General features: G+C 49.2%; 1 protein-coding gene across 1 annotated transcript in view; it reads right to left on the minus strand.

Annotated features, from left to right (window-relative positions):
* Nucleotides 1-7,213: 7,213 nt before the first annotated feature.
* The window catches only part of SORCS3 (sortilin related VPS10 domain containing receptor 3), a 461,180-nt gene continuing 442,659 nt past the window's right edge, over nucleotides 7,214-25,734 (minus strand). The window contains exons 23-27 of the mRNA XM_034776996.1: nucleotides 24,414-24,545; nucleotides 22,516-22,615; nucleotides 17,811-17,916; nucleotides 10,863-11,023; nucleotides 7,214-10,190 (exon numbers count right to left, since the gene is read on the minus strand). Coding sequence (XP_034632887.1) covers nucleotides 10,126-10,190; nucleotides 10,863-11,023; nucleotides 17,811-17,916; nucleotides 22,516-22,615; nucleotides 24,414-24,545 — 564 coding nt within the window. The 3' untranslated portion in view covers nucleotides 7,214-10,125. The remainder of the gene's footprint in view (nucleotides 10,191-10,862; nucleotides 11,024-17,810; nucleotides 17,917-22,515; nucleotides 22,616-24,413; nucleotides 24,546-25,734) is intronic.

Consider the following 25,734-nt stretch of genomic DNA (forward strand, 5'->3'; position numbering starts at 1 on the left):
GAGTTTCTGCGGCTAGAACGATGTTTTTCTCTTTGCCCCCAAAACAACAGCGCCATTGGGTTAGGGTCATTGTGAATGTGCACTGAGTAATGTTAGCGTAGTGCATGCAGGCTCAGAGCAAGGATGAGGGCCCTGGGGTGCTAGTGTAACACTGGCAGACCCCAGTCATTAGGAAGCAGGATCAAACCTGGGGCCTCTGGAGCGTAGTGCATGAGCCTCTATTGCATGAGCTAAATGCCAACTGGCTTTGAGTGAAGGCTGTAGAGCAGGGTGGGCAAACTTTTTGGGCCAAGGGCCACATCTGGGACTAGAACTTGTATGGCGGGCCATGAATACTCACGAAATTGGGGGTTGGGGTGTGGGAGGCAATGAGGGCTCCAGCTACGGGTGTGGGCTCCGGGACAGAGCCAGAAATGAGGCGTTCAGGGTACGGGAGGGGGGTATGGGCTGGGGCAGGGGGTTGGAGGGCAGGCTCTGGCTGGGGGTGCAGGCTGTGGGGCTGGGAATGAGAGGTTTAGGGTGTAGGAGGGTGCTCTGGGATGAGACTGAGGGGTTCAGAGGGCACAAGGGGGATCAGGGATGAGGTAGAGGTTTGGGTGCAGGCTCCGGGTGGCACTTACCTCAAGCGGCTCCCAGAAGAAGTGGCATGTCCCTTCTCCAGCTCCTATGCGGAGGTGTGGCAAGGTGGCTCTGCACGCTGCCCCATCCGCAGGCACCGCCCCTGCAGCTCCCATTGGCTGCGGTTCCTGGCCAATGGGAGCTGCAAGGGTGGCGCTTGGGGTGGGGGCAGTGTGCAGAGCGGAGCCCCCTGGCTGCCCCTACGTGTAGGAGCTAGAGAGGAGTCATGCCGCTGCTTCCGGGAGTCACTTGTCCCTGCCCCCAAACAGCTGATGTGTTATATAAACAGGCTAGGAGGAGAAACCGAGGCACAGAGTGGTGACTTGCCCAAGTGGCAAAGTCGGGTTCCTGAGGACTCTGCAGTACTGGAAACCTTCCAAGACAACCTGCGTTCTGGCCCAGATGGAGCCGTTCAGATAACTACCCAAACTCCTTGCTGGTGGTTTGATCCAAACATCTTCACCTTTTGTGTTTCTTTGCAAGTCACGACTCTGCCCAGCTTTGGAAGGTGAGGGAGCAAGAAACCAATTAAGTGATCTGACTGGCTGACCAGCTGTCAAGCCTTAAAAACCGTTATAGCTGCTGTTCTTGAGCAGTCATTAATTCTGCTTAAAAACGAGAGCCAGGATAATACCAGAACGGCTAAGCCAAATCCGATCCCTGGCTCGGCCTCAGTTCCAAACCCTGTCCTACCTGAAATCTGGATCCTGGCCCACACACCCTGGCCTCATCCACCTCCATGCAGACGTCAGTGTTATCTTAGGTTCCAGCATGCTAGGATAGAAGTGAAAGGGCTGATGAGAGGTATGTAGGGGGGGAGATGGCACTCCAATGATCTGAGCCCACAAGCCACTGACAAGTTGCTCAGGCCCCTACGTTCTAATGCTGGCACTTTGGGCAAATCACTTAAGCCCAGCGCCTCAGAGGTATTTAGGCTCCTAACTCCCAGTGATTTCAGTAGGAGTTTAGTCCCGATATACCCGGGAGGACCTAGGCTTTAATGGCTGATTCTGACTGCAATTAAAAATCTGCACTGGAGGCGTTAAGCTATTGTTATACAGAATGTAACACTGTGTGTCAGATGCCCTACCATTAAAACTGGGACTAATACAATTTAGGATTAGTTGTATTATTCCCCAGGGAGTTTAACTTGCACCCTGTAGGGTGCACAAAGGGTTACTTTGCAATGTGCACTGAAAAAGATACGGGATAAAGAAGCTCTGAGGCCTGGCCCCTTAAAGGGATTTTGGTGCCTGACTCCCACTGAAATCACCAGGACGTAGCTGGCTAAATACCTTTAAGGATTTGAGCCCAAGTTACAAAAGCAACCTCCATTGATCCTGGCTATGAGCATTTAACTAAACCTCGACCCCCAACCCCGTGTCTCAGGAAGCTAATGGGTGAGTAGGGCCAGGGCTGGCTAATGAGGCACCTGGCACTGACCCATTGGCTCCGTGTGCTGCGTTCACGCCCTCCGGCAGGGCAGCACGTTGCAGTCCCAAATGCAGTGTTTTGCGGCAAGATTTGTGTTACGCCAGCCAACAATGGGGCCCAGTTAGCCACATCCCCCTGAGCGCATGTGATTGTGTAAGTAGCCGGTAGTCATAGGCTATAAAAATGCAAGCGGCACGTTAATGACTCGAAAGGTGGAGGGGGAAGCGGCTCCCCCTCCCCACGAAATAGAACCGCTACATTTTGATAACGGGAGCGTTTTCCACACATCCGCTTCTCAGCCAGTGTCAACAGGCATAGGGCCATCGCTGCCAAGGGAGCTGCCCTGATTTATACGAACCGCAGGGCTGGCCCTGTGGCATCTATGTCCTCGGGAGTCAGCCCAGTGACCCCAGTCTGCTGCCTGAGGGAGAAGCCCATCCCTTAGGTAAGAACCAGAAGAAAAGGGAAATCCGCCTCACGTGCCAAGGCTAGCATGTACCCACGCCATCATGGGCCTTTTAGTCCTGCCCCACAAGGCGTTCTGAGCCAGGCGACGTGCACCGTGCACACAGCCCTGCTCTATGCGTCAGTGTCTCGACTGGCTTAGTCCCACGCTCTTGCTCACGACTGGGATGTACTGTACAGCGACAGCCATTTGCAAGGCATGGCACCCACAGGCTACGTGCGCTGTGTATTCATGAGGGCCACCTGTTGGCTTTTTATCTTTTAACGCACAATTTGTATGTGTGCAGCCATCGAGCACGCTCCCAACGTCTGCTAGTCAGTGGCATTATAATACTAATGCGCTCGTTCGCTTTATCCAGCGTGTGTCATCTGTAGAGTGCCAAGCTGGTGAGTAACATTAGTCCCCATTTTACAGATGGGGACACTGAGGCTCAGGGTAGTTCAGTGACTCACCCAGCAGCATAGTAGCAGAGCTAGGAACAGGACCCCCCGGGTCCCAATCCAGTGCTATATCCACTAGGCCATACTATGAGAGAAAAAGGAGGATCTCACTAGTGAGACTACGTGGGTTATAATACTGTTGGTGCTTTACCAACTGATCAGGTAACGCCCCATACCCCGGCTCTGCTCGCAAGTAATTAAACAAACCCTATGCTTAAAGACAAATGCAGCACCAGCCATGAGCGACCATCCCCAAATCTGGGGGTCAGCGGGAAAAATGCAGTTCCTATTTCTTCCAAACCAGTCCACTTGGCCCTAATTGGATTAGTCCCTGTGGTTATTTAACATGTTGCTCACTGAAAGAGCCGCTTGAGATACATTCTCAGCTCCATCCCCACATCTATTAACACTCAGAGACTGACATAAATGCCCAGAATGCCCATTGCCCCTGAACTCATCCCTAGGTGCTGAAATGCCTATGGATTTAACCCTGGCTAGCTTTGCGTTAGTGGATTCCAGCGAATATCTCGGGGCAGAGGGAGGTTGCATCCTTTTCATTATTTGCATTACACCCCCAAGCGGTGGGCGGGGAGAAGTGATGGTCAGAGCAGGAATTTGGCCCATAGTCAAGGAAGGGAAGTGAAGATGATGAAAGTCCCGCAACATCTTCGAATAGGGTTCAGAGCTGTTGGAACCAGTAGACCGTCAGTTATAGAGACACTATCAAGGTAAAGAATCAGGTCGTTAAAAAGTGGCCTCACCTGTATTCCTAGCACTACCCAGGCTCATTGCAAGCGAAGGGAATAGTACCGAGACAGTGAGGCTGGGAAAGGCTCTCCATGCTGTGGGTGACGCAGCCAGTAAAATGGGGCCCTCAAGGGGAATAATTGCTAATGATAAAGTGCTCGTTTCCTTTTCACCGGGCGTGCTGGTGAGTCACAGCACGTTGTGCCTTTTGTGCCGCATGCACCTGGTCCGTGTCACGTTTTGGTTGCGAATCAATTTTGCTTTCTGGTTCCAGGGTTGCCTGAACAGGTTGCCGTTGTGGTTTTTGTGGCAAACACAGATTTATCATGACAGTTTGAAAAGGATGGGACGTGAAAATGTTTCTTGTCTTTTTTCATAACCGGTCACCTCTGTCTTTCCCCCCCCACCCTGGTTTATATTGGATTTAATTTGTTTGGTTACAAACTACTCTAAATGTTGCCCCTCCAACGCCTTGCCATGCCCAGCTAGCACTAAAGGGGAGTGAGTCTTGCCTTGGAGTGGGAATGTAAACGACTCACAGAGGTACTCATGCTGGTGTAAATCAGGGGTCACTTTCCCCGAAGTTGCACAAGTACAACTGGCATAAGCAAGCAGCGAATCAGATCCGTTTGTATTTACTAAGGGCAACCCCTCCCCCGCCCCGCCAAAACCCTGCCTCTTCCCCTCTCTGATAGGCTCCTACAAACTTTCATTTTCAAAATGTAGCTGGCCCCACACACCATGAAGCATCTGAAATGGGGCAGGATTGTAATGGACACTGGCAAATCTCAGAGGAGCACTTTCACTGCCTCTCGCACATAAACCCTGCACCTATAGTTGTGTGCCAAATCGCAGCTGAATACGCTTGAGTGAAGGGCTAACTCCCTTCCACCCCTACTCCCGGGTTTCTGATGGAAGCATCGGCAGCCCTGTTAATTATAACACCTCAGCCAACCTCGTACATAAGCTAGATTTAAAGGCTTTGAAAGCTCAATGACAGCTCTCCAGCGCTGGCTTCTTTGTGTTGCACCTGCCAGACCAACCTCTCTCCTTAAAGGCAAAGCAGCGCTGGAAAACTTCACCGCTGTGATCCCTCACTAAAACTTGGGTGCTTGTCAGCTGCCAGTCTGCTGATGTAGTCCTGTGATACATGACAGGAGAATAGCTCTCAGATGTTGTATTACACTAATATGTCAGCAGTGGAATGGGGCTTTGATAGAGCTTAATAACCAGAGTCCTCCTGGTTTGAAAGGCAGATGGTGAACTGGATGGCGGGTCTGGGGGTTCCGCCTTTTCCAAATCAATGGTGCGCCAGGAAGTGACCAACACACGGCATTTCTATTACACGGAAACTATTTGGATATTTGAGTTTTGTCCCAAATTGCGATGAAATTTGAAATATCAAAATTTTTCACAAAAATAAAAGTTCTCAGCAATTTGAGTTTGGGACTTGCAAAAGTTTTACAGTCCATATCAATAGCTCTGTATGAGCGGCCGGGCTGCCTGATGAGAGTTGTATTTCTGGGTCTCTTCCCCCGCCTCCCCGCTATGGGCCCTGTTCTCTATCTCCCATGATGCACTGTGGTCTCAATTTGTGGCTGAACCACTGTACTGGCTCATGGGAGTGGAAACCACAACTCCCAGGAGGCACCCATAAGGCAAAGATTAACATTAAGTTGATTTGGGTCATCCCCAAACAAAACATTTCACTTTGCTTTTTCCCCAATGGCCAAGTAGCTGAACCGTAGAAACGTAGAAATGTAGGCCTGTAAGGGACCACGATAGGTCATCTAGTCCAGCCCCCTGCACTGAGGCAGAACGCGGTATTAGAAATTAATCTTTCCTCATGGAAAAATGTGATGGTAACACAGCGCTATTTTCCAAAGGGCAAATGTGTCATTTCAGATTTTCCAAGCAGCTTTACCAACGGCACAGACAGGATACCACAAAGAGCCTTTGTCGGGGCACTATGTTGCTTTACGGAGAGTTAGCTTAATAAAGCATTGCTAATGGTATAGCAGCAGCAAATACGCAAGGTAAGTAGCAACAGCCAAGATTCAGCCCCACTGGGGACGAAAGTTAGCCGCCTGGCCCCCAGCGTGGGCTATTAAGCAGTTCAGTAATTGGCGAGGAGGGCTGGTTTTGGGGGGCGTTCTGATCTGGTTCCTTGCCCCACTGTGGGAAGGATACTTTTTTTTTAATTCATATTTTTCCACCCTAACTGATTTAAAGGCCTCTTCTCCCAAGGGACACACACAGCACTGCTCCCATGTGGCGTTACATGCCACGCTAGTACCCTGCTGAGGTTACGGTTAACAAGTCAGATGCATATAAAGGGGCCTCATTCCAATATGGTGCCATTCAACCAAAAACTAAGACTTGCACCCAACTGGATAGGTGAGAGGGTGCAGCTAAGGGCTAGATTTTTTTTCTTTGCTTTGGAGTGCAATGGCATTTTCAATGCCTCGTAACTTGCCCCCTTGCAGGGGTGACGACCGACCCATTTAGAAACTCTGGTCTAGGGCAAGCAAACCCTCCGGAGGCTCCAGCAGAGGGATCAGAGCAGAAGCAGCCAGGGCTGCACTGGTGAATGACAAGGACGAGGACGGAAAGAGCAGCCGTGGGTAGCTCTGATGTACAAAAATACATTTATTTTCAACAATTTCAAAACCACTGCCTTTTTTACAGTAGAAATATTCAAATGGAACAAGAAAACCAAGAACAGTATTTATATATATGTATATATATATGACATGCATTTGTATTCCCGTGTTTAATAGAAGTATTGCAATTGTCTGCCTCATTTAATCCTTACAACATAAAAGGAGGGATTTTTTTTAACTCTTCAAAAGAAACCGGAGGTTCTGACCTTGCTCCTCAAGGGTGATACAGGCAGGCGCCAAAGGGAAGCATGAGGATTTGTGCCACCTTTGCACTTCCCCAGTCCCCAGGACTAAGCAGTGGCTGGTTGGGCTCCTGGAGCAATTTAGATGTACCTCAGGGCTGCTTAACTGATGGTGGGATTACCGGCGTACAAGTGTGCTCTGGCCACGCCCCTTACCGCAGCCACACCCCCTTCCGCAGCAGCTGTGAGGGAGGGTGATATGGAACTGCTAGATTCAGCCAGCATTATGGCCCAGATGGGCCACAGGGCTTCAAATAGCTCAGTGCTCCTTGCCCCTTGTTCTTTTATTTTAATAAAAAGCACTTGGGACGGGCTGAACCGAGGGCCTAATCCTGCGAGGGGGCCAAGCCCCACTAAGGCTATAACTACACCACAGCGAGGAGGTGAATCCCCAGATGTGCTAGCTCTGCCATCTGGGTGGCCAGCCTGAGCTGCCACGCCACCCTGCTGTGCCCACACTGCTATATTTAGGAGCTAGCTTGAGCAGAGCTAGCGTGTGCATGTCTCCCCAAGCGGAGAACTACACCTCCCAGCGACTGGGTGATGGACGCTAAGAGAGGGAGCGCGTGAGCATGCAGTCTCAGGGCCTGATCCAAAGCTCATTGAAGTCCGTGGAGAAACTCCCGTTGGTTTCAGGAGGCTCTGGATCAACCCCCCTGGTTCCTACTAAGTCCCACGGAAGCTGAGGTTTGCTCAGGATTAGAGATGCTTGAAACCTTCCCTCAACACAAACACGGCTTTGTGACCGATACGGCGATTTTGGTGCCAAATCTTTGTATCATTCAAAAATGGTCCTGTTTTCCAGCACTCCCCAATACCAAAACTACTAATTTTTGGTGTCAAGTATCAGAGGGGTAGCCGTGTTAGTCTGAATCTGTAAAAAGCAACAGAGGGTCCTGTGGCACCTTTGAGACTAACAGAAGTTTTGGGAGCATAATTTTTGGTGGGTTCCCCTCCCTTCTCATGATTCCCCACCACCCCAATGTGCAGGGGGAAAAGGCAGAAAAGGGTGAAGTGGGGGGGGGGGGAGGAACCCCACATGCATTTTTTTTTTGTACTGAATCAATTCCAAATGAAAAATTTCATTTCACCTTGAAAAAAAATCTGTAAAATTCTCTGAAAATGTTCAAAGTGAAAATAATTTGGTACAATGGTTTGCCCATTGTTCTATTTCTCTGCTCAGCCGCTCACAAAAGCTCCGCCAAATGGTACACACACACACACACACCACCCATATTTGAAAATAATGGCCCTGCTGTGGCAGTATTATCAGCAGATTGGCCCATTACTGTAAAACACTTTGGGGTTTCAGTCGCAAGGATACCGTCACAGAACCAGCGTATGCACATGTGATGGATGGAAACACAAGGTCAGAGAGGAAAGCACAGCCATCAGTCTCCCGTTTGTATCAGGAACTAGAGCAGAAGTGACAGGGTGAGGGAAATTATTTTTAAACTGATGGAAAGGACCTCAAGCGTGTTAAGTGGCGGATTAGAATGGGAGCAGCGGTGGTTTGAGGTTGTTTTGCTTTAACGTTTCACACAATGCCATTTCCCTAAATTTGCCTGGTTTGATTGAATCTTGAAATAGCAACTGTTTTTTTCGTTGCACGAGGCTCTTCCCAGCCTTTCTCCCCACAAAGATCTTTGAACCACCTTTCATCTGATGAACAGAACCCCAAGCATGTGACGCTAGTAACACTTCCAGTGTGCTTTAAATCTTAGCCTTCTGCTCAGCTCTGCGGGTACGTTGGAGACGAACTGGAACGCTGTATCCAAACACTCCAACTTCAGGGAGGCTTAGAGCTGGAGTTGACTTAGAGCCCATTTCTGCTTTCTATAATCCTGCAAGAGGCTGAGCATCTCCTAAAACTGCCCCAGCCAGGCACTCTCCTCTGCTCCCTTTGGGCCCTGGCAGGACTGGGCCCATTTCCTCCTGCTCGGAACGCTCTCCCAGTTCGGAACCGGAACCGAAGAGTCAGAAGGTTCTAAAACCTGCAGAGAACTTCCCATCCTCTGATCCCGTTTTCATGCCGCCTTTCCTCATGCCATGTTTTGGCCAGGCAGCACCAACCATCAAAAGTTGTTCGTGCAGCATTTCCAGCCAGGCCTGCAAGCAGCTGCCCTGGAAGCCCGGTAAGGAAGCTTCTTTCTAGGAGAACCCCCAGCTCAGTTTTGCAGTCTCAGGGGGTTTGGAGAAAATGTAGATTCAGCTTTGCACCAGGCTTGAGCCTGTAACCCTTATTCCCCCAAACGGTCCCTAATTCCACGCAGCATTGCGTCAGGCCACATTCCGATACCTTTACTCTCATGGAAGTGCTCTTTCCTCCGGAGCGTGACTTCAGAGAGACTACTCAAAGGTACTCCTCAGTGCGAATAAGGATATCAGAATCTGGCCCATTGCGAGAAGGGGTTGTAGGATCAGGCCCGGCTTTCGGAAGCCTGTTCAAACCTACTTTGAGGTTTGCCCATCATTGAGATCAAGATCCTTTCTCCTCACTTCCGTCATGTTCTCGACCCAGTGACACCAGATTCTGCACTGGAAGTCTACAGGCAGTGGCTTAGCTCTAGGACTGGGGTGAAAACCCAATGCACACTGTTAAGGGGTGTTATGAAATCCTCGTTCCCTCTTCTTAATCACACCTCCCCCCCTAAAAAAAATCCTTCCTGTTATGCAAAAAGAAACACCACCGTGTAACACAGAGAGAGCTGAAAGAGTTAAATACGACAGACAACTGGAATATATTCAGAACCCATGTGTCGCGCAAGAACTCACATGGGGTCCTTGGTGGGCTGGTTGGTGTGTTTGTGTGGGGGTGTAGGGTTTTTTTTGAAAACTTTTCTTTTACTAAACATTAAATTATTTCCCAAGAAATAAAAAGTTATTTACACTGGAATTATCTACAGTATGCCATCGGTATCCTCGCTAGTCACATGCACAGGTTGGAGCCTCATTCATAAAGTTGTGCATCCCGCTCGCCAGCTTTAGAGCCCAAAGGGTTAACATCACTCGGTTTGTTTCCCCATCAAAGGACAAGGAGAGTCAATTGAGTGGGCCCGATGCGGCTAAGACCTGCAAGTCACTGGGAGCTGAGGGCACTCCGCATGTTGCAGAGTCAACACCCGTGTCTTAGGCTGTTCATTTACTGTGGGGTGTGGAGGCGGGAAGTGGATCGTTTGCCTGCAACAGTTCAGCTGAGGTGTTCAGATCCACCTAGGAGATTTAAACACATGATTCCCAGTCATTTTAACTTAAACCGGGCACTCAAATCCCTTAGCCCTGTAGTCTCGGCCTACAATCGTTATGTTTAACCAATGGGAATTTTCCAAATGCTGAACATCTACCTGCTGTTTATGAATGTGGCCCTGGTAAACAAAACACCTCTCCCCAGCCCCGCCCCCAAATGATGATAATGATGCATCATTTTCTTTTTTTAATAATAATAATTATAACAATAATAATAATAATTACAAATAAAAAGCCAGAAATGCTGTAGACCAAGTGGATTCTCGCTATTAAACACTAGTGCAGTTGGGGATTTCCTTTGTGCTTTCGCTGTTAGCAATTGTCGAGATGCTTCCTGCGGAAGACAAGAGGGAGAAAAGGGTCAGGGTAGCTCAGGAAACAGCCCAGTTTGTCGCCTCTTGCCCACGGGCAATGGGTACAGATGAGCCACAGTGCAGCAGGACACAGGCCGAGCCTAGGGAGAGAATTCGGTGGGCGGTGGGGGGATGTACCCCCACTTCTTGCAATAGTAGGAAACTGATCACATGGGATAAGCCCGCCTGAACCTAACTGGGCTTGCTCTAGGGTTCCCAGCCTTGGGCTGAATCCCCCACCCCAACATCATGGGAGTCAAGATCACACACATGTGGGAGGCTCACAACACCCCTCCCCAATAAGCCATCACCCATTGCTAAACGGCAGTGGGGTCCCGGCTAGCTGGGAAGGGGGAATCCCAGTATGGAAAAGGCCGAGAACAGAGGAAAATGCAACATAACCTAAGCTCCCCGCTCTGGAGGGGAAATTCTTCCTGACCCAAGATGTGGCCATCAGTTCAACTCTGTGCATGTGAATACGGACCCCCTGCAGCGAGGTGTCCCATCCCATTCACACCCTGAGGTGCCTTTGCTACCCAGGCCATTGTCCATTTGCTTTCCTGAACCCTGGTGACCTGGATTCTGCCAGTATCTCCAGGGCCAGCGTGCTCTCCAGGTTGATCACTGCTCACCGAGAGGCAGTCGTGCCTTACCTATAACCCGCGTATCCAGTTCTTTCTCCATTAGCTCCTCAGGGTCAGTGAACTCGGTCAGTGCGATCTTGGGGGCACTTTCGCTTTGGCTGACGGAACCGATCATCTCCTGTTCCTTGTCGTGCTGGACTTGAGCGTAGATGTTAACCCACGGGATTTTCCTGGCCGGGAAAGCAAAGCAAGATGTCTTTTTCAGGTGGTGACCTTTGGCATAGCAGAACTGAGCTCATTAGAGCAGTTAAACCTTAAGAACATAAGAACGGCCATACTGGGTCAGTCCAAAGGTCCATCTAGCCCGGTATCCTGTCTTCTGACAGTGGCCAGTGCCAGGTGCCCCAGAGAGAATGAACAGAACAGGGAATCATCAAGTGATCTATCCCCTGTCGCTCATTCCCAGCTTCTGGCAAACAGAGGTTAGGGACACCATCCCTGCCCAAACCAGGAATAGCCCCCACGGCGTGGTAACCAAGACACTGTGGCTACGAACTATTCTGTGCATAGGGGAAAGTATGCTGCAGTCATGGAGCCTGATCCTTCAAGGTGCCAAGGAAATGCCCACTGATTCCCATCGGAGTTAAATGCACCCAGCACCTCTCAGGGGTGTTTAGCACCTGGCAGGATGTGACGTAGTTTGGAGAGTATGTTGGCTCTTTAGTGATTGACCAATGAATTATCATCCTTTGGATTCTGGTAGCACTTGGAGGATTCAACCAAGCTCCATTGCTAGGTGTTGCACATACGGATAGTAAGAAATGATCCTTGTCCCAAAGAGCTACTAATCAGAATGGATAAGAGAGGGAAAAGGCAGAAGAACGGTTTTATTATCCTCCATTTGCAGGTGAGGAATGGGGAAGCATGGAGAAATAAGTGACCTGCCTGAAGAGTGGAGGAGCCCTAGAAGCGCTGGCCATTTCAGAACCATAGGAACAGCGTTTGGATCCCAGAGCTTGTTAGTGGGGTTTGTGTGTAGTTCCCTCCCGGGGGCTGGCTTTTAGACAACCCACCCCTCTGAAAGGACCCCATTCGTGCCACTCCAGGGATAAGGCAGAGCAACAGCTGATGGCTTTAAAGGAGGCTCTGTCAAGGGCCACCTCTGGATGTTAACTTCTTTGCTGCCGAATGTGCCAAAACGAGTCAGATCCTCTCGGGTGTAAATTGTCTCGGCCCTGTTGGCCTCACTAGATCTGTGCTGATTTACACCCGTGAGATTCTGGCTCCAAATCTCCGGTGCTGTCACGTTAACTTGACATTTCTTTGTTATCAGCAGACATCAGGATACATTTGTCATGTTCAGGAGAAGTGAAAAGTGTTCATGTTCTCCTCTTGAATTCCCACGCTCTCTCTCTCTCTCTCAGGGTGTGTCTTCCCTATGGAGATTTGGCATAGCCCGGCAGAGTAGACACAGCTTACACCAACAGGAGGGTTTCCACTAGTGGTACTCTCCTGTTGACGTAGCTGCGTCTGCACTGGGGATCATGGCAGCAGAGCTAGGGCGGTCAGGAGTGTGGCTTTCTCACATGCCTCTAACTTTCAAGTGTTGACCAAGCCCCTCACACACTCTCTTTCCCCATCTCTTTTGGGAGAAAAAGAGCAACCTCTGCTAAGTGCAGCCACTCTGCTCAGCCTGGGTACGCACTGATAAGGAACAGGGCTCACCGAACACCTGGCAGGGAAAGGTGAGCTTCGGCTCATGAGGCTATCACTTAAAAATATAAAATGCGTCTCTATTCTACAGCAAAGTCCACACATCGCAGTTCTGTGATTGTTCACTGCATGCCTTGAGCGGCAGCAGAAGAGTTAACGGTGTTTACAGGCCAATACTCATCATGAGGCTTTGGTGTCCACCCTTTGCGGAGATGATTGGGAGGCTCCCACCTGTGAGCTATTATTTTAGGCTGTCTGCAGACTCAGGTAAACAGCCCTGCATGGCTTACATTCCCTTCGTATTCTGGAGGCTGCTTTCCCAACCAATACAGTCCAGAGATTCCCACCACCACCACCAGTGACAGCTTCGGGTCTGGAGAATAAAACAACAGCCACCAACTATACCCAAGAATTTCTGCCAATAATAATGGACAAAGAATGTACCAAGCAGGGTAAATGGGCAGGCAGGGGAAGAATAGAATAGACCTAACCAGGTGTAAGGGTGCAAACAAGTCTAGCAAGGGATGAAGGGGAAGAGCACACCAGGAAGACGGTGCAAAACTCTCCAGCAATGGATAAGGGGTAGGAGAAGGCTCTATCCGTCGGGTGAAGGGAACGAGACCCTGAAAGGGGCCTGAACAGTCCAATCAAGGTTTGAGAGTGAACAGGAAAACTCCAGTTAGGATCAAAGGGCCCAGAACACTCCAGATGTAGCTCCAGGGAACCTCAGCTCTGTTTTCAAAGGAAGCAGCAGTAGGAAAGTTACTGTCTTAAATCGTGTGTGTGTGTGTGTGTGTGTGTGTGTGTGTGTGTGTGTGTGTGTGTGTGTGTGTGTGNGTGTGTGTGTGTGTGTGTGTGTGTGTGTGTGTGTGTGTGTGTGTGTGTGTGTGTGTGTGTGTAAAAGAGCCTCCAGCTGCCTCTGGGAACCAGGGAGAAAACAAATCCACACACACAAACAACCCCTCTGCATTATCCCATCACACATCTGCCCTCAGAGTCCCCCAAAGGTGCAAATATAGTGCCAATCTATACGAAAAGGACAACCCAGGGAATCACAGACCAGTCAGCTTAACTTCAGTACCCAGAAAGATAATGGATCAAATAATGAAGCAATCGGTTTGCAAACACCTAGAAGATAATAAGGTGATAAGTAAGAGTCAGCATGGATTTGTCAAGAACAAATCATGTCAAACCAACCCGATAGCTTTCTTTGTCAAGTTAACAGCCTTGTGGATGGGGGGGAAGCAGTAGACGTGGTATATCTTGACTTTAGTAAAACTTTTGATACTGTCTCACATGACCTTCTCATAAATAAACTAGGGAAATGCAACCTAGATGGAGCTCCTATAAGTTGGGTGCATAAGGGTTGGAAAACCCTTCCCAGAAAGTAGTTATCAGTGGTTCACAGTCATTCTGGAAGGGCATAACGAGTTGGGTCCCGCCGGGAGGGATCAGTTCTGGGTCTGTTCAATATCTTCATCAGTGATTTAGATAATGGCATAGAGAGTACCTTTATAACGTTTGCCGACAATACCAAGCTGGGAGGGGTTGCAAGTGCTTTGGAGGATAGATTATAATTCAAAATGATCTGGACAAACTGGAGAAATGGTCTGAAGTAAACAGGATGAAATTCAATAGGGACTAATGCAAAGTACTCCACTTAGGAAGGAACAATCAGTTGCACACATACAAAATGGGAAATGACTGCCTAGGAAGGAGTACTGCGGAAAGGGATCTGGGGCTCATAGTGGATCACAAGCTAAATATGAGTCAACAGTGTAACGCGGTTGCAAAAAAAGCAAACATCCTTCTGGGATGTATTAGCAGGAGTGTTGTAAGCAAGACACGAGAAGTAATAATTATGCACTGAAACAGCCTCAACTGGAGTATTGTGTCCAGTTCTGGGTGCCACATTTCAGGAAAGATGTGGACAAATTGGAGAAAGTCCAGAGAAGAGCAACAAAAATGATTAAAGGTCTAGAAAACAGGACCTATGAGGGAAGATTGAAAACATTGGGTTTGTTTAGTCTGGAGAAGAGAAGGCTGAGAGGGGCCATGAGAACAGTTTTCACCTACATACAAGATTGTTACAAGGAGGAGGGAGAAAAATGATTCCCCTTAACCTCTGAGGATAGGATAAGAAGCTTAAATTGCAGCAAGGGTGGTGTAGGTTGGACATTAGGAAAGACTTCCTAACTATCAGGGGGGTTAAGCACTGGAATAAATTGCCCAGGGAGGTTTGGAATCTCCATCATTGGAAATTTTAAGAGCAGGTTAGACAAACACCTGTCAGGGATGGTCTAGATAATAATCAGTCCTACCATGAGTCCGGGGGTCTAGACTAGATGATCTCTCGAGGTCCCTTCTAGTCCTATGATTCTCTGATCCCTGTAATGGGTGAGCTCCACATACTCACACTCCTTTCACAGCCAGGGTTCCAAGCTGGGAGAACAGGTTGCAGCAGGGATCTCTAACGCGTCTGCTGAGTCTATGAATTACGGACCCATAATAAGGAGGCTGCGTGGAAGCCAGCGGCATGCCAATTCTATACATTGGCAGAATTAAAAATTCATGCAGCCACATGCTCCCCCCTTCTCTAAACAGAAGCTCGGTATTCAGACAGTGATTCTAGCGAATCAGAAAAGTACACACTGCCGACGGACCGACAGCTCGGAGGAAGTGGGAGACGAGCATTTACCTTACGCCCATTTCTCCATCGACAGCATGCTTTAATTTCTAAGCCAAAGAGGCAACGGGCTTGGGGTTTGAGCTTGTTTTCGGCTCCGTGACCCGGCACTCAGGGTTCCGGATTTCATCCCAACCTTTGTCATTTGCAGCGGCGTGTGTTGGTTTGGACGAAGCAGCTAATAACGTAGTCCTAGAACCCGTTTAACAAGCTCTGATTTAACCACCCACTATTTTTTTTCCCATGGGTGCTCCAGCCCCCGAGTACTGACTCCTCTTTACTAACCCACTCCCCTTTTACAAAGCCCCAGACACAACTCGATCAGAAAGCCTCATGTGGGGCCACAGGCCAGGGAGGAAAGATTTGGGATTTTGCATCATTCCGAGGGGAAGGTTCGATAGACGTCCAGCCTCTGGTGCCCACATTCTAGGACAGAGGTGTCATCTCACTGCGCCTCTGTCCCTGGAATAGCATCCCATGCACAGGAACAGGGCCGGCACTCCATTGGCAAGCTGCATTTCATCACAGCGCGGGAGCAGAGAGGAACAGCGAAGTGGCTTTGTGCTATCAACTTGACAAGCGTAGGAGGCTGAAACGCTGCATCTGAGCAGAGGAAAAACCTGGGCACAAAGGGCTTGATCCTACTCTCCTGAAATCAATGGAAGCTTTCCCACTCACTTCAAGGGACGTAGGATCAGAGCACTCGATTCCCATTGACTTCAGTGGGCTTTGGATCAAGCCCTTAGGCAATGGTACCAGCCAATTCCAATTTAAAAAGCTCAGAAACGAGCGGCTTTTCCTTTGTATAAGTACAACGATATTGATTTCAATTTGGAGCGTATAGTCCAGGCCCCTCTGAGTGACCGCTTTCCACTCTCGAGACCCCAGGCAGTCTATAACCCAGTAATGCCTTATAAGGCACAGCCTTACATGGTGCCGAAGAACAGTCAGAGAGAGAGGCTCTGGTTTGGGAGTTAGAAGCTTAAAACGTGTTCATGCCTGGAATCAAAAAATCAGATCTAATCTGTAGTTCCAGTACACTACAGACAGCTGCGGGGCTGGATCTGGGTATGCAGCACATTTAACACGGCAGGAACCTTACTGGGTGCAAAGATTACCCTAAGAAGCTCCACCTGCCTAAGACGCATCCCTATTAGGCAGCCATTCAGCAAACAAATCACACTTGTCCCATAGTTTTCTTTGATAACTTGAGACAGCAGAGTATAATGGACACAACGCATGTCCTGACTGCTGCTCGGGAACGGGGTGTTTATATTAAAGTCTGTTTCTGGCACCTTCGCACTTAACATGGAAGTATCTGTTCTCTGCGTGTCAGACACAGACAAGCTCCCCTGTCGGGTCACGACAGCTGTGGGAGATGGTGGCAGGTTCCACGTTATGGACGGATACCGAATGATCCGCTGAATTTGGATTTTGAACAGCCCCGGGCCCTCTACACTGAGGGCTGTTCAAACTCGGGTCCTGGTTCAAGCCCATCTCTAGCGCTGATGCAAGACACAACTTGATTTTTCAGGTCCCAATGAGCATTCACAGTGAGTTACGTGGGGAAAAAAAAATCATCTGTTGATTTGAGAGCAGGGCAGACGTGATGTGGAAGTAACAGAGGGTGATTAACACTGGCTCCCACAACATCATGTGTACACTGCTCAAGGGAGGGCTTCTGCATTCTAATGCTAGCACTCGGCAGGGGAGGGACTACATTGCATTCAGGCTGAATACAGGGATTAACTGTGGTGAGCAACATGTGGAGACAAAGCTCATCTCCTGGGACCAGGCAGCAACAGGAAACAAATATCAAGGGCCTGATTCTCCTGTGCCTCCACCTGTGCAAAGCGGCTGTAAAACGCTACCCCCTTGGGAGATGCTTGCTTGACCCTTGCTTTTTGTAAGTGTGAACGCCAATGCAAAGTGCAAAGAGGTGCAAAACTGAGCTGGCAAAACCTCAGGTTATCCTTTGTCCTTCCCCCCGCCCTGTTATGTAAATCGTTGTCCATCATCGCTAAGATAAGAAAACGCCACTAGATCCCAACTGTCCAATCACAGCAGAACACTGCAGGTCGGCAATCCTAATGGGCGGCCATATTTTGGATGTACTGTCTGTGCACCTCGTACCTGGGTAAGTCATTGTCCACTTGGCAGTAGCTTCGACTGCCTGGCCTACTGGAAATGTGGCAGCAAGTCCAGCGTCTGTCACAGCCCTTGCAGACAAGCACATTTCATCTTTTTGGCGAGGGGAGGGTAATTACATTACTGAGAATCCTAAATCAGTCTAAGCCAAGGGCTAGCTTCTCAGCTGGGGTAAACAGGTGGAGCACCACTGACTGCAGTGGATCACAGACTCAGCTGACGTAAATCAGGGTAGCTGCACTGAAGCTAAGAGGCTGTATTTCCAGCTGATGGAAACTGACACAGCTCCACGGAAGACAAGGGAACTATACAGGTCAAAGGAGGTTCTGGCCCCAAATCCTGTCCGTCATTCAATCCTAGACCCCCATACCAAGGAACGCGGCTCTCCTGCTCTAAACTCCGAATTTTCAGCATCCCTTTGCCAGGCTTCCTTGGAAACAGCTGCCTCCCTGGATAGCGTCCCAACATACCTTTTAAATTTGTAGATTAAAAAAACAGCCAAGCCGACAAAGACCACAGACAACAACATCAACATCGCCGAACTGCTGTGCCCGGTGCTGGAATCCACGAGAGGTGCTGCAAAGAGAAAGGGCAGACAATTATATTGGGAAGTCATTAACTAGAGGGGTCTGGGTACCTTTGATAAATGAAGGGGGGTGGGGTAGCTCCTTTTTATGGACACTGAGCCAGCCAGTTAGCTATGTAATCCCTGTTAGTAGCTGTTCTCTATTTGCTTTATCTGTAAAAGGTTAAACAGTCCACAGGTAAAGGAAGGGAGTGGGCACCTGACCGAAAGAGCCAATGGGAAGGCTAGAACTTTTTAAAACTGGGAAAAAACTTTCCCTTTGTGTCTGTTGTTGTTCTCCGGGGAAGAGGGAACAGGGCAGCAGTTATGCTGTGAGAAGCTGAAGCCAGGTGTGGAAATCATCAGAATCATACCTAGAGATTGCTTATCTGGAAACCCAGATATGCAAGTAGATTAGACGCGATTAGGTTTATTTCTTATGGCTCGTGGACTCCTCTGTGCTAACCCCAATGCTTTTGTTTTGCTTGTAACCTTTAAGCTGGACCTCAAGAAGGTTATTCTCGATGTTTAATTTTTGTAAGTGGGATTTTTAAATCTAGTAAAAGCCTAAGAGCCAGATGTATTTTCTTTCTTTTTGTTTTTAATCAATTTTTTTAAGAACAGGATTGGATTTTTGGTGTCCTAAGAGCTTTGTGCACATGTTTTTAATTAGCTGGTGGCAACAGCTGATTTCTTTGTTTTCCTTTCTCAGCTTCTCCCTGGAGGGGCTGTGTGTGAAAGGGCTTGAGGGTACCCCATATGCGCCTTCCTGAGTTCCAAGGGGTTTTGCATTTGGGTGGTGGCAGCATCTACCTAGCCAAGATTAGAGAAAAGCTGTAACCTTGGGAGTTTAATACAAGCCTGGAGTGGCCAGTATTAATTTTAGTGTCCTTGCGGGTCCCCACTTTCCGCACTCGAAGTGCCAAAGTGGGGAATCAGCCTTGACAGCACCAGGCAGCCGAACCTGGTTCTCTCTTTGCAGCACGTGCTTTCCTATCTCTGCTGCGTGGGACATGCTGTTTGAGCAAATCCAGCTGGTATGAGATAAATCAATTCCCCTGCCTTCGAAAGAGAAGCTCCTATTTGAGCTGGCGCTGCCCTGTAACAGCTCCTGATAACAAGGCAGAAGCAGGCTGTGCTCAGACAAACTAACTGCTCCCATGTTAACTCTTCGGGCTGTCTCGTTTGAAGCTTTCACTGGGGCTGGAGCAGAAGCATAAAGGTTTTGAAGGGTGATTCTATAAAACTGGTGCTGAGATGTTATTATTGTGTTAGCTTATGCTGGAGATGAGCCCAGAGCAAAACCCCTCCAACCAAACAGCCCCCTGCTGCTTCCCAAATTCCACAGCAGTTTGCAGCACTGGCCCACCTCTATTGATATGGTTTGGGCGGTTTATAATAGAGCAGTGCTTCTCAAAGCCGGTCTGCTGCTTGTGCAGGGAAAGCCCCTGGTGGTCCAGGCCGGTTCGTTTACCTGCAGCATCTGCAGGTTCAGCCGATCGCGGCTCCTACTGGCTGCGGTTTGCCGCTCCGGGCCAATGGGGGTTGCGGGAAATGGTGCGGGCCGAGGGACGTGCTGGCCGCCCTTCCCACATTGGCAGCCCGCATTGGCTTGGAGCGGCGAACCGCGGCCAGTGGGAGCCACGATCGGCCGAACCTGTGGACGTGGCAGGTAAACGAACCGGCCCAGACCACCAGGGGCTTTTCCTGAACAAGCGGCGGCCCGACTTTGAGAAGCACTGTAATAGAATGTACGGAGTGCCTTGTGTGGGTAGCTGCTCCCACCGCTGGTCTGGGGCAGAATTCTCATGACCTAGATGTCAGTGCGCAAGACTGGAATTGAGAACTCCTGAGTTTAATCCCAGCACTTAGCTTCTTGCAAATGATTTTAAGTAGCAGATGAACTTTCCTGGACCTGCAAAGAACATTTGATCCGGGTTCATTATTACAACTCTCCATTGCTTATATAGCACCATAGACATGGAGGAGTCTACACCGACCAAGCCACTCATGGTCCCTGCCCTGATTCTTAAAGGGGCTGATACTGCCGGCATCCTGTTCTCAGAACTCCCACTGACTTTCACGGAAGCACCCAGCCTGCGGAAAGCTCGGCTCAGACTCTCATTCCTGGAAAAGGGCTGGAGCTCCTGAATCTAAACGCTGTAGAGGGAGGGATCTGGAGCAAAAGCTCAGACCCAAACAACCCTAGATTGTGGGAGGCTGGAAGGCTGTCCACAATCTTCACCTGGAGCTGAATTTTTCAGTTGCAGTATTTATAACAAATACTGAATCCTGAACTTGGGGATCTGGGTACAGATTTGACCCTTTAATTCTAACCGGCTGTCCACCCCTGACCATCAGGGTCTCCCCCAGAGGGAACAGTCTGAGAGGGGCTTTTTGTTGTTGTGGAGCCTTACGTTTATACCACCGAGAAGGAATTTGCTTCCTAATAAAAGCAATCTCAACGACTTAAATTAACCAGTGTCAGGCTGCCCACTGCCACCTATGGTCACCTAAGGCAGTAGCTTGGAGAGAGGTCACAAGCCATGGTCTAAGTCAGTTCTTGGTTCTCTGAACATTTCATGAATGAGGAATGTGAATCCCGTTATTCTACTGGACAAACTCAACGGGAACCAGGAACCCCATTTCCTTTAATGGGATCACTGAGATATTGCACGTCGGACCTGGCCAGGTACTTGCAAGGGATGGTCAGCAAGAGCAAAAGCTAAAAGGTCTCCGGCCTTTCATCTCTGGCTAAGAGTGCCACGGCAGAGTGGGCTGCAGGACTGCCGAGGATTGGAGGGGACGCATGATGACGTTGTGTGAAGATGGAGATGGATAGCCAGTGCTTAATCTTAATGAGGGCTAATTTGTAGAGATGGGTCACTCTCAGGGCACGTGTTCCTCCGCCAGATGCCGAGATTTCCCTCTCCTGAGTTCCATGCTCATTGAAAGAGCAGCAGCTTCCTGTGTAGGACTGTTATAGCGAGAATAGAACCGGCTGGGAATTTTGGGGGGCAATGTTTTCTGGTTGGAAAATGATGATTTATCGAAATCTAAACTTTTCACGTGACTGCATCAGCCTCGATGGGGAAGGGGGTCTCAGGTCCAACATGGAATTTCTGGACAAAGCCAAAGAGAGAGACTCCAACTGTTGGAGCACTCATCTGGGGCATGGGAGTCCCAGGTTGATGTCCCTGGTCTGAATCAAGCAGAGCAGGGACTGGAACCTGAATCTCTCACACTCTACGCGAGTGCCCCTAACCACAGAGGCTATGGGCTATTCTTGAGTGGCTTGGTCTCTCTCCCCCTCCTCAGTGCCCCCACGTCTAATTAGCAATAAGCGTTTCATCCTCACCCAGCTCTAATTTGCAATAAGGGCTTGATCCAATGCCCATGGAAGTCAATGTAAATGCTCCCTCTGATTTCCCTGGGCTCGGGATCAGGGCCTTATAAAAGATCTTTCGTCTGAGTGTCTCAAAACACTTTACAGATATTAATGCATTAATTAACTAAGCCTCACAATGATGGTATTTTTATAAGTGGGTAAACTGAGGCACGGAGCAACTACCTCTCACATTTTAAAAAGCGGCAGCAGACTTTGCATGTCTCAGATTTTGGGCCCCCACCTGAAGATACCTTGGGGCTGATTTTCAGAAGCACAGAGCACCCCAACTCCCATTGGCTATGATTGAAGTTGTGGGTGTTGAGTGCTTCAGACCCGAAGGGTGTCCAGTTAGGGATGCAAAAGTTTTGGGCAAGGTGACCTGCCCATGGTCATACGGAGAGTCTGTGACAGAGCTAAGATTACAGCCCAGGAGGACCCCAGGCCTCTGTTCTATCCACTGGACTACAGTGTTTCCCTGACAGAGGTAAATGGTTCAGATGCTTCAAGAACTGAGGGTAGGCAGATGCTCTGTTGTCAGATTGGAAGGCAAGGGCCAGTGAACCACCTGCAGAAGGTTAAATTCAGGGTCTAACCATGAAGACCAGGGAACCATTCCTAGAGCCCCTGCAGCTTCTTATCACAGTGTGGGGTTTCTTCATGGAATGGAGCAAACGCCTAACCAAGCCATTTGCCTAACGTGAGGTTTAATCAGCTCTTTCTCTTCTTCAGCTGAGCTACCTAGAGTCACGGGAGAGGGTTGGGGTGGTGGAAGCAAGCTCTGAAGCTGATCAGGCACCTCTGAAGAACATCCCCCTTCCAACGTTTTATGCCTCTTCTTTAAACCGTCTCCCCCCTCAAAGGTTATGCGAACGCGCTTCCGGCCAAGGAGGGAGAGTTTCGCTGATCTAGCCCCGCCTTGGCTGGGAGGGTATCAGCTTATTGTGAGAAGCTTTGAGGAAGGAAACAAGTTAAAGGAGGGGGGTTACATGTTACAAAGGGGAAGTTCTTTGGAGGTTCTGATTAGACGTGGGCCTGAACCCGTGATCCCACATCACAGCAATTGCCAGCCTCTGTTCTTCCTCTGCCAGAGCCTGAATGACTGAGAAACTCTCCTCTTTTCCCAATGTCCATCTATTTATATGCCAGTAGCGCGCTGGTCTGTGTCCCTGCTCCCGTGAGAAGTAATGGGGGAAGCACAACTTACGTGGGACTCCACACTTACCTAACGTCAACTGAGTGACGTACGCGATGACTTCGACGCCAGGCTTCAGCTCAAACTGGACCAGGTTCTGGTTGAGAGCATTAAAGAGGAGTTCAACAACCTGGTGAACCAATCAGAGATATGTGGGGTCAAAATGGACAATAGTACCAGCACCACAGAACCTCTTGGGACGTATGCAGTCTCCGGAAGGCTAAAACCTAACCCGTCCCGCAGCAGGGAGAGTGGCGGGGGGCATTTGCAGGAACTCAGTATTGTTCCATGTGATTCTCCCAGCAGGAAAGGTGGAATGTTAAGGCCCCAGGAGTGTGCTATGATGTTTTTACTGGAAGGGAAATCAAGAATCATAGAGTCCCAGAGTTTAAGACCAGAAGGGAACTCCAGATCATCTAATCTGCCCTCCTATATATCACAAGAAAGCTAGACTTGGGTAGGAAGAAAATCCTTTGGGATCCCCCTCATTTTCTCCCAATCAACACTCTTGGGGCCTGATCCAGTGCCCAATGGAGTCACTGGGAACCTTTTAATTGAGCTCAATGGAGGTTGGATCAGACCATGGGTCACTAGACCAGTGGGCCAGCCTGGAGCCTCTCCTTTCCCCCCTGTTTCCAGGCCTGCAGCTCCTGTTAAAATAGGGGTGGGATCTAGTTCTGAAGGCTGTTTAACTCCCAACCCACTCCCTCTGCTCGAATGATGGGGGGCCGCAGAGTGCACGCTCCTTGTGGGCAGGCAGTCCAGCATGGGGTGGTGTCACAGCGCACAGATCATTGTGTTGCAATGGAAGCAGAACTCACAGAAACCTGAGATCTCTGCGGCACTGCACGTGGCCCTACCCTCTAGGACAAAATTCAACCGAAGTCAGGAGGATCCCCACACACGGCTTTCCAAACACGCCTTCCTGCATCCCTTAGGCTCACTGAGCTACATGCTTACGAGAACAACCTGGTTGGCTTTCAATCAGCTAGTGTCATCTCACAGGGATGACTTTGCTCAGCAGGTAACAAGAGCTTCTAAAGATTCTCTGTGGTCCTCCAAGTTTCCTAATGCCTAGTTGCAGCAGAGCGAGCGAGCTGTGGGATGCCTGCCACGAAGCTTGTGCTGTATATCCCGTACACCAGTGGTGCACCGGAGAACACTTTCTGCTGCAGCATTTCACTCTGTGTGCTTTTGAAGAGCTGATTTAATCACTTAGTAATCCTGGCGTGAAAGCTTTCGCAGCCTGGCGCTGCTGTTTCTAACTCTCCTCTTGCCTGAACATCGCAGTCCCTATTCATCACCGTAATTACCTATTTATCTAAATGGATGGCTGCTGTAAGTTCCCAATATAGTTGGCATGCGCTGATTGCTATTGCAGAATAAAGAGGTCTCGTACCAGTGATACGCAAGCGGAAGAGCCTGATTTATTTTTAGTGAGCCTCTCAGTATGTTATCTCATGGCTTTGACCTCTCTCCTTCCATTACTGTCAGGTGGGTAGGGTATTGTCCTCAGGCCGCAATGGAGAGGGTGGGGCCCGGTGGGAGGCGCTACTGTAACAGGGTCTCGCCACTGGGGGCGCTATGGACCATGGCATGAAAAAGGTTACGCAGCTCAGCTTCCTTTGCATCTCTCAACAAGCCATTGGGAAAGCCTATTTTTTCTTTTAAAAATGGCCTTGCTTAATGAGACATGTAGGGGTCTCCGTGCCCAGTTCCCCAAGCTCGCTCGAAGTGGTCTCCAGTGCTGCATAGACTCCCCATCTGGGCGAGGGCCTATCTGAACGTGGGACAGGCCTCACGTCCAATAGCTGCAGCTGAACGGCAGCACTTCTTTTAGAGAAACGTAAAAGCCCCAGGACCACTCTGTGTGTGGTGTGTGTCCATGCAAGGTGTTCTCTGAGCTTAGCTGCCTTCTGTGCTGCTACCTGCTCCAGATCGCCTTCATGGCCTTTCCTCCTCTCCGTTGTGTTTTTGTGGGGTAGTATGAAGAGCTCAGCGGAGGTGGGCAGGCCAGGAAATACCGCCACCAAAATCTGCTCATCGAGGATACCGGTCACCTAGGAAGGAGAGTGAGCAGTGGCATTAGAAGGTCACTCGGTGCCTTTTGGTCCTGCCCTCCGTTCTTTCATTCTGTTTCCTTCAGAAGAGCTACTTAAGTGGGGAACAGCGAGCTCCTACCCATTGTCTGGGGGGCTCAGGTTCTCTTATAGGTGACATAACTCTAGTGAGCTGCTATGTCCACTCAGTAGGGCCTGTTACAGAAGCTCTTGTACAGAACCACTCCTCCTCTTTAACCTTTAGAGCTAAGGATGGGCCTGACCGTACCCAGGGATTCAAAGAACCCAACTTCTGCGAGGTTTAAATACAGACCAACAGTATATCCAGATTTTTGCACATCTCCTATCTTTATAAAAGGCTGATTCAAAAACCCAGATCCAAGCAGCCCTGTTTCACCATACCCACTGCTGCACACACAACTGATGGTACCTGAAAAGGAGGGTATGAACCCATTATGCACCTACAGATCAGGTTTCTGGTCACCCAGCTGCCTAATTTTCATGCACAGATGGCTGTCTAGTTGTGTCGGCTGGGTGCTCCCTCACGTTTGTAGTTGCATGAGCATAGCTCAGAGGTTGTAGCTGAATATTTGGTCCCAACAGGACACATGTAGGGATATTAAAGAAGGTACTAACAGTGATTCCCCCAAGTGACAGTGACCCCCCCAATAATTTGTCCTCCACACTTTAAAATCCAACAGTTTCACCAAGTACAAAAATCTCTTGGGTCTTCTGTTAAAACTTGTAAGCTACTGTCTGTAGAAACCATTGATTGTATCTATCCTGTGAAAGATACTTTATTACTGTGTAAAACTTACAAACAAGTTAATTGACTTTGTTCTTGAAGTAACTGATACAATGTAAACAAACACTATAAGCCCTTAAGTGACTTTCACTTCATTGTAACAGCAAGGGCTCCTAGACCCCCACCCTCTGTGATTAAAGGGCTGGGAGTCTCAAATGAATTAGCACACACCCCGAAAGAGGTGGAGACAGTAAATTAAAATATGGTTAAGTTATGGAATGTATGTTGATGAATGCTTGATGTACATGAATGGTTAGGGAGGTGGAGCCTAGAAAGGGAGTATCCATCGGCCGAAGAATGTGTCAAGTGGACCACCAGAAGCCCCGGAGGGTAAACTGGGATTCACCCCATCACCTGGAAGGATGAGAAACACAAACTTTGGAC

This window comes from Trachemys scripta, chromosome 7 (assembly GCF_013100865.1).
Source record: "Trachemys scripta elegans isolate TJP31775 chromosome 7, CAS_Tse_1.0, whole genome shotgun sequence".
Lineage (NCBI taxonomy): Eukaryota > Metazoa > Chordata > Testudines > Emydidae > Trachemys > Trachemys scripta.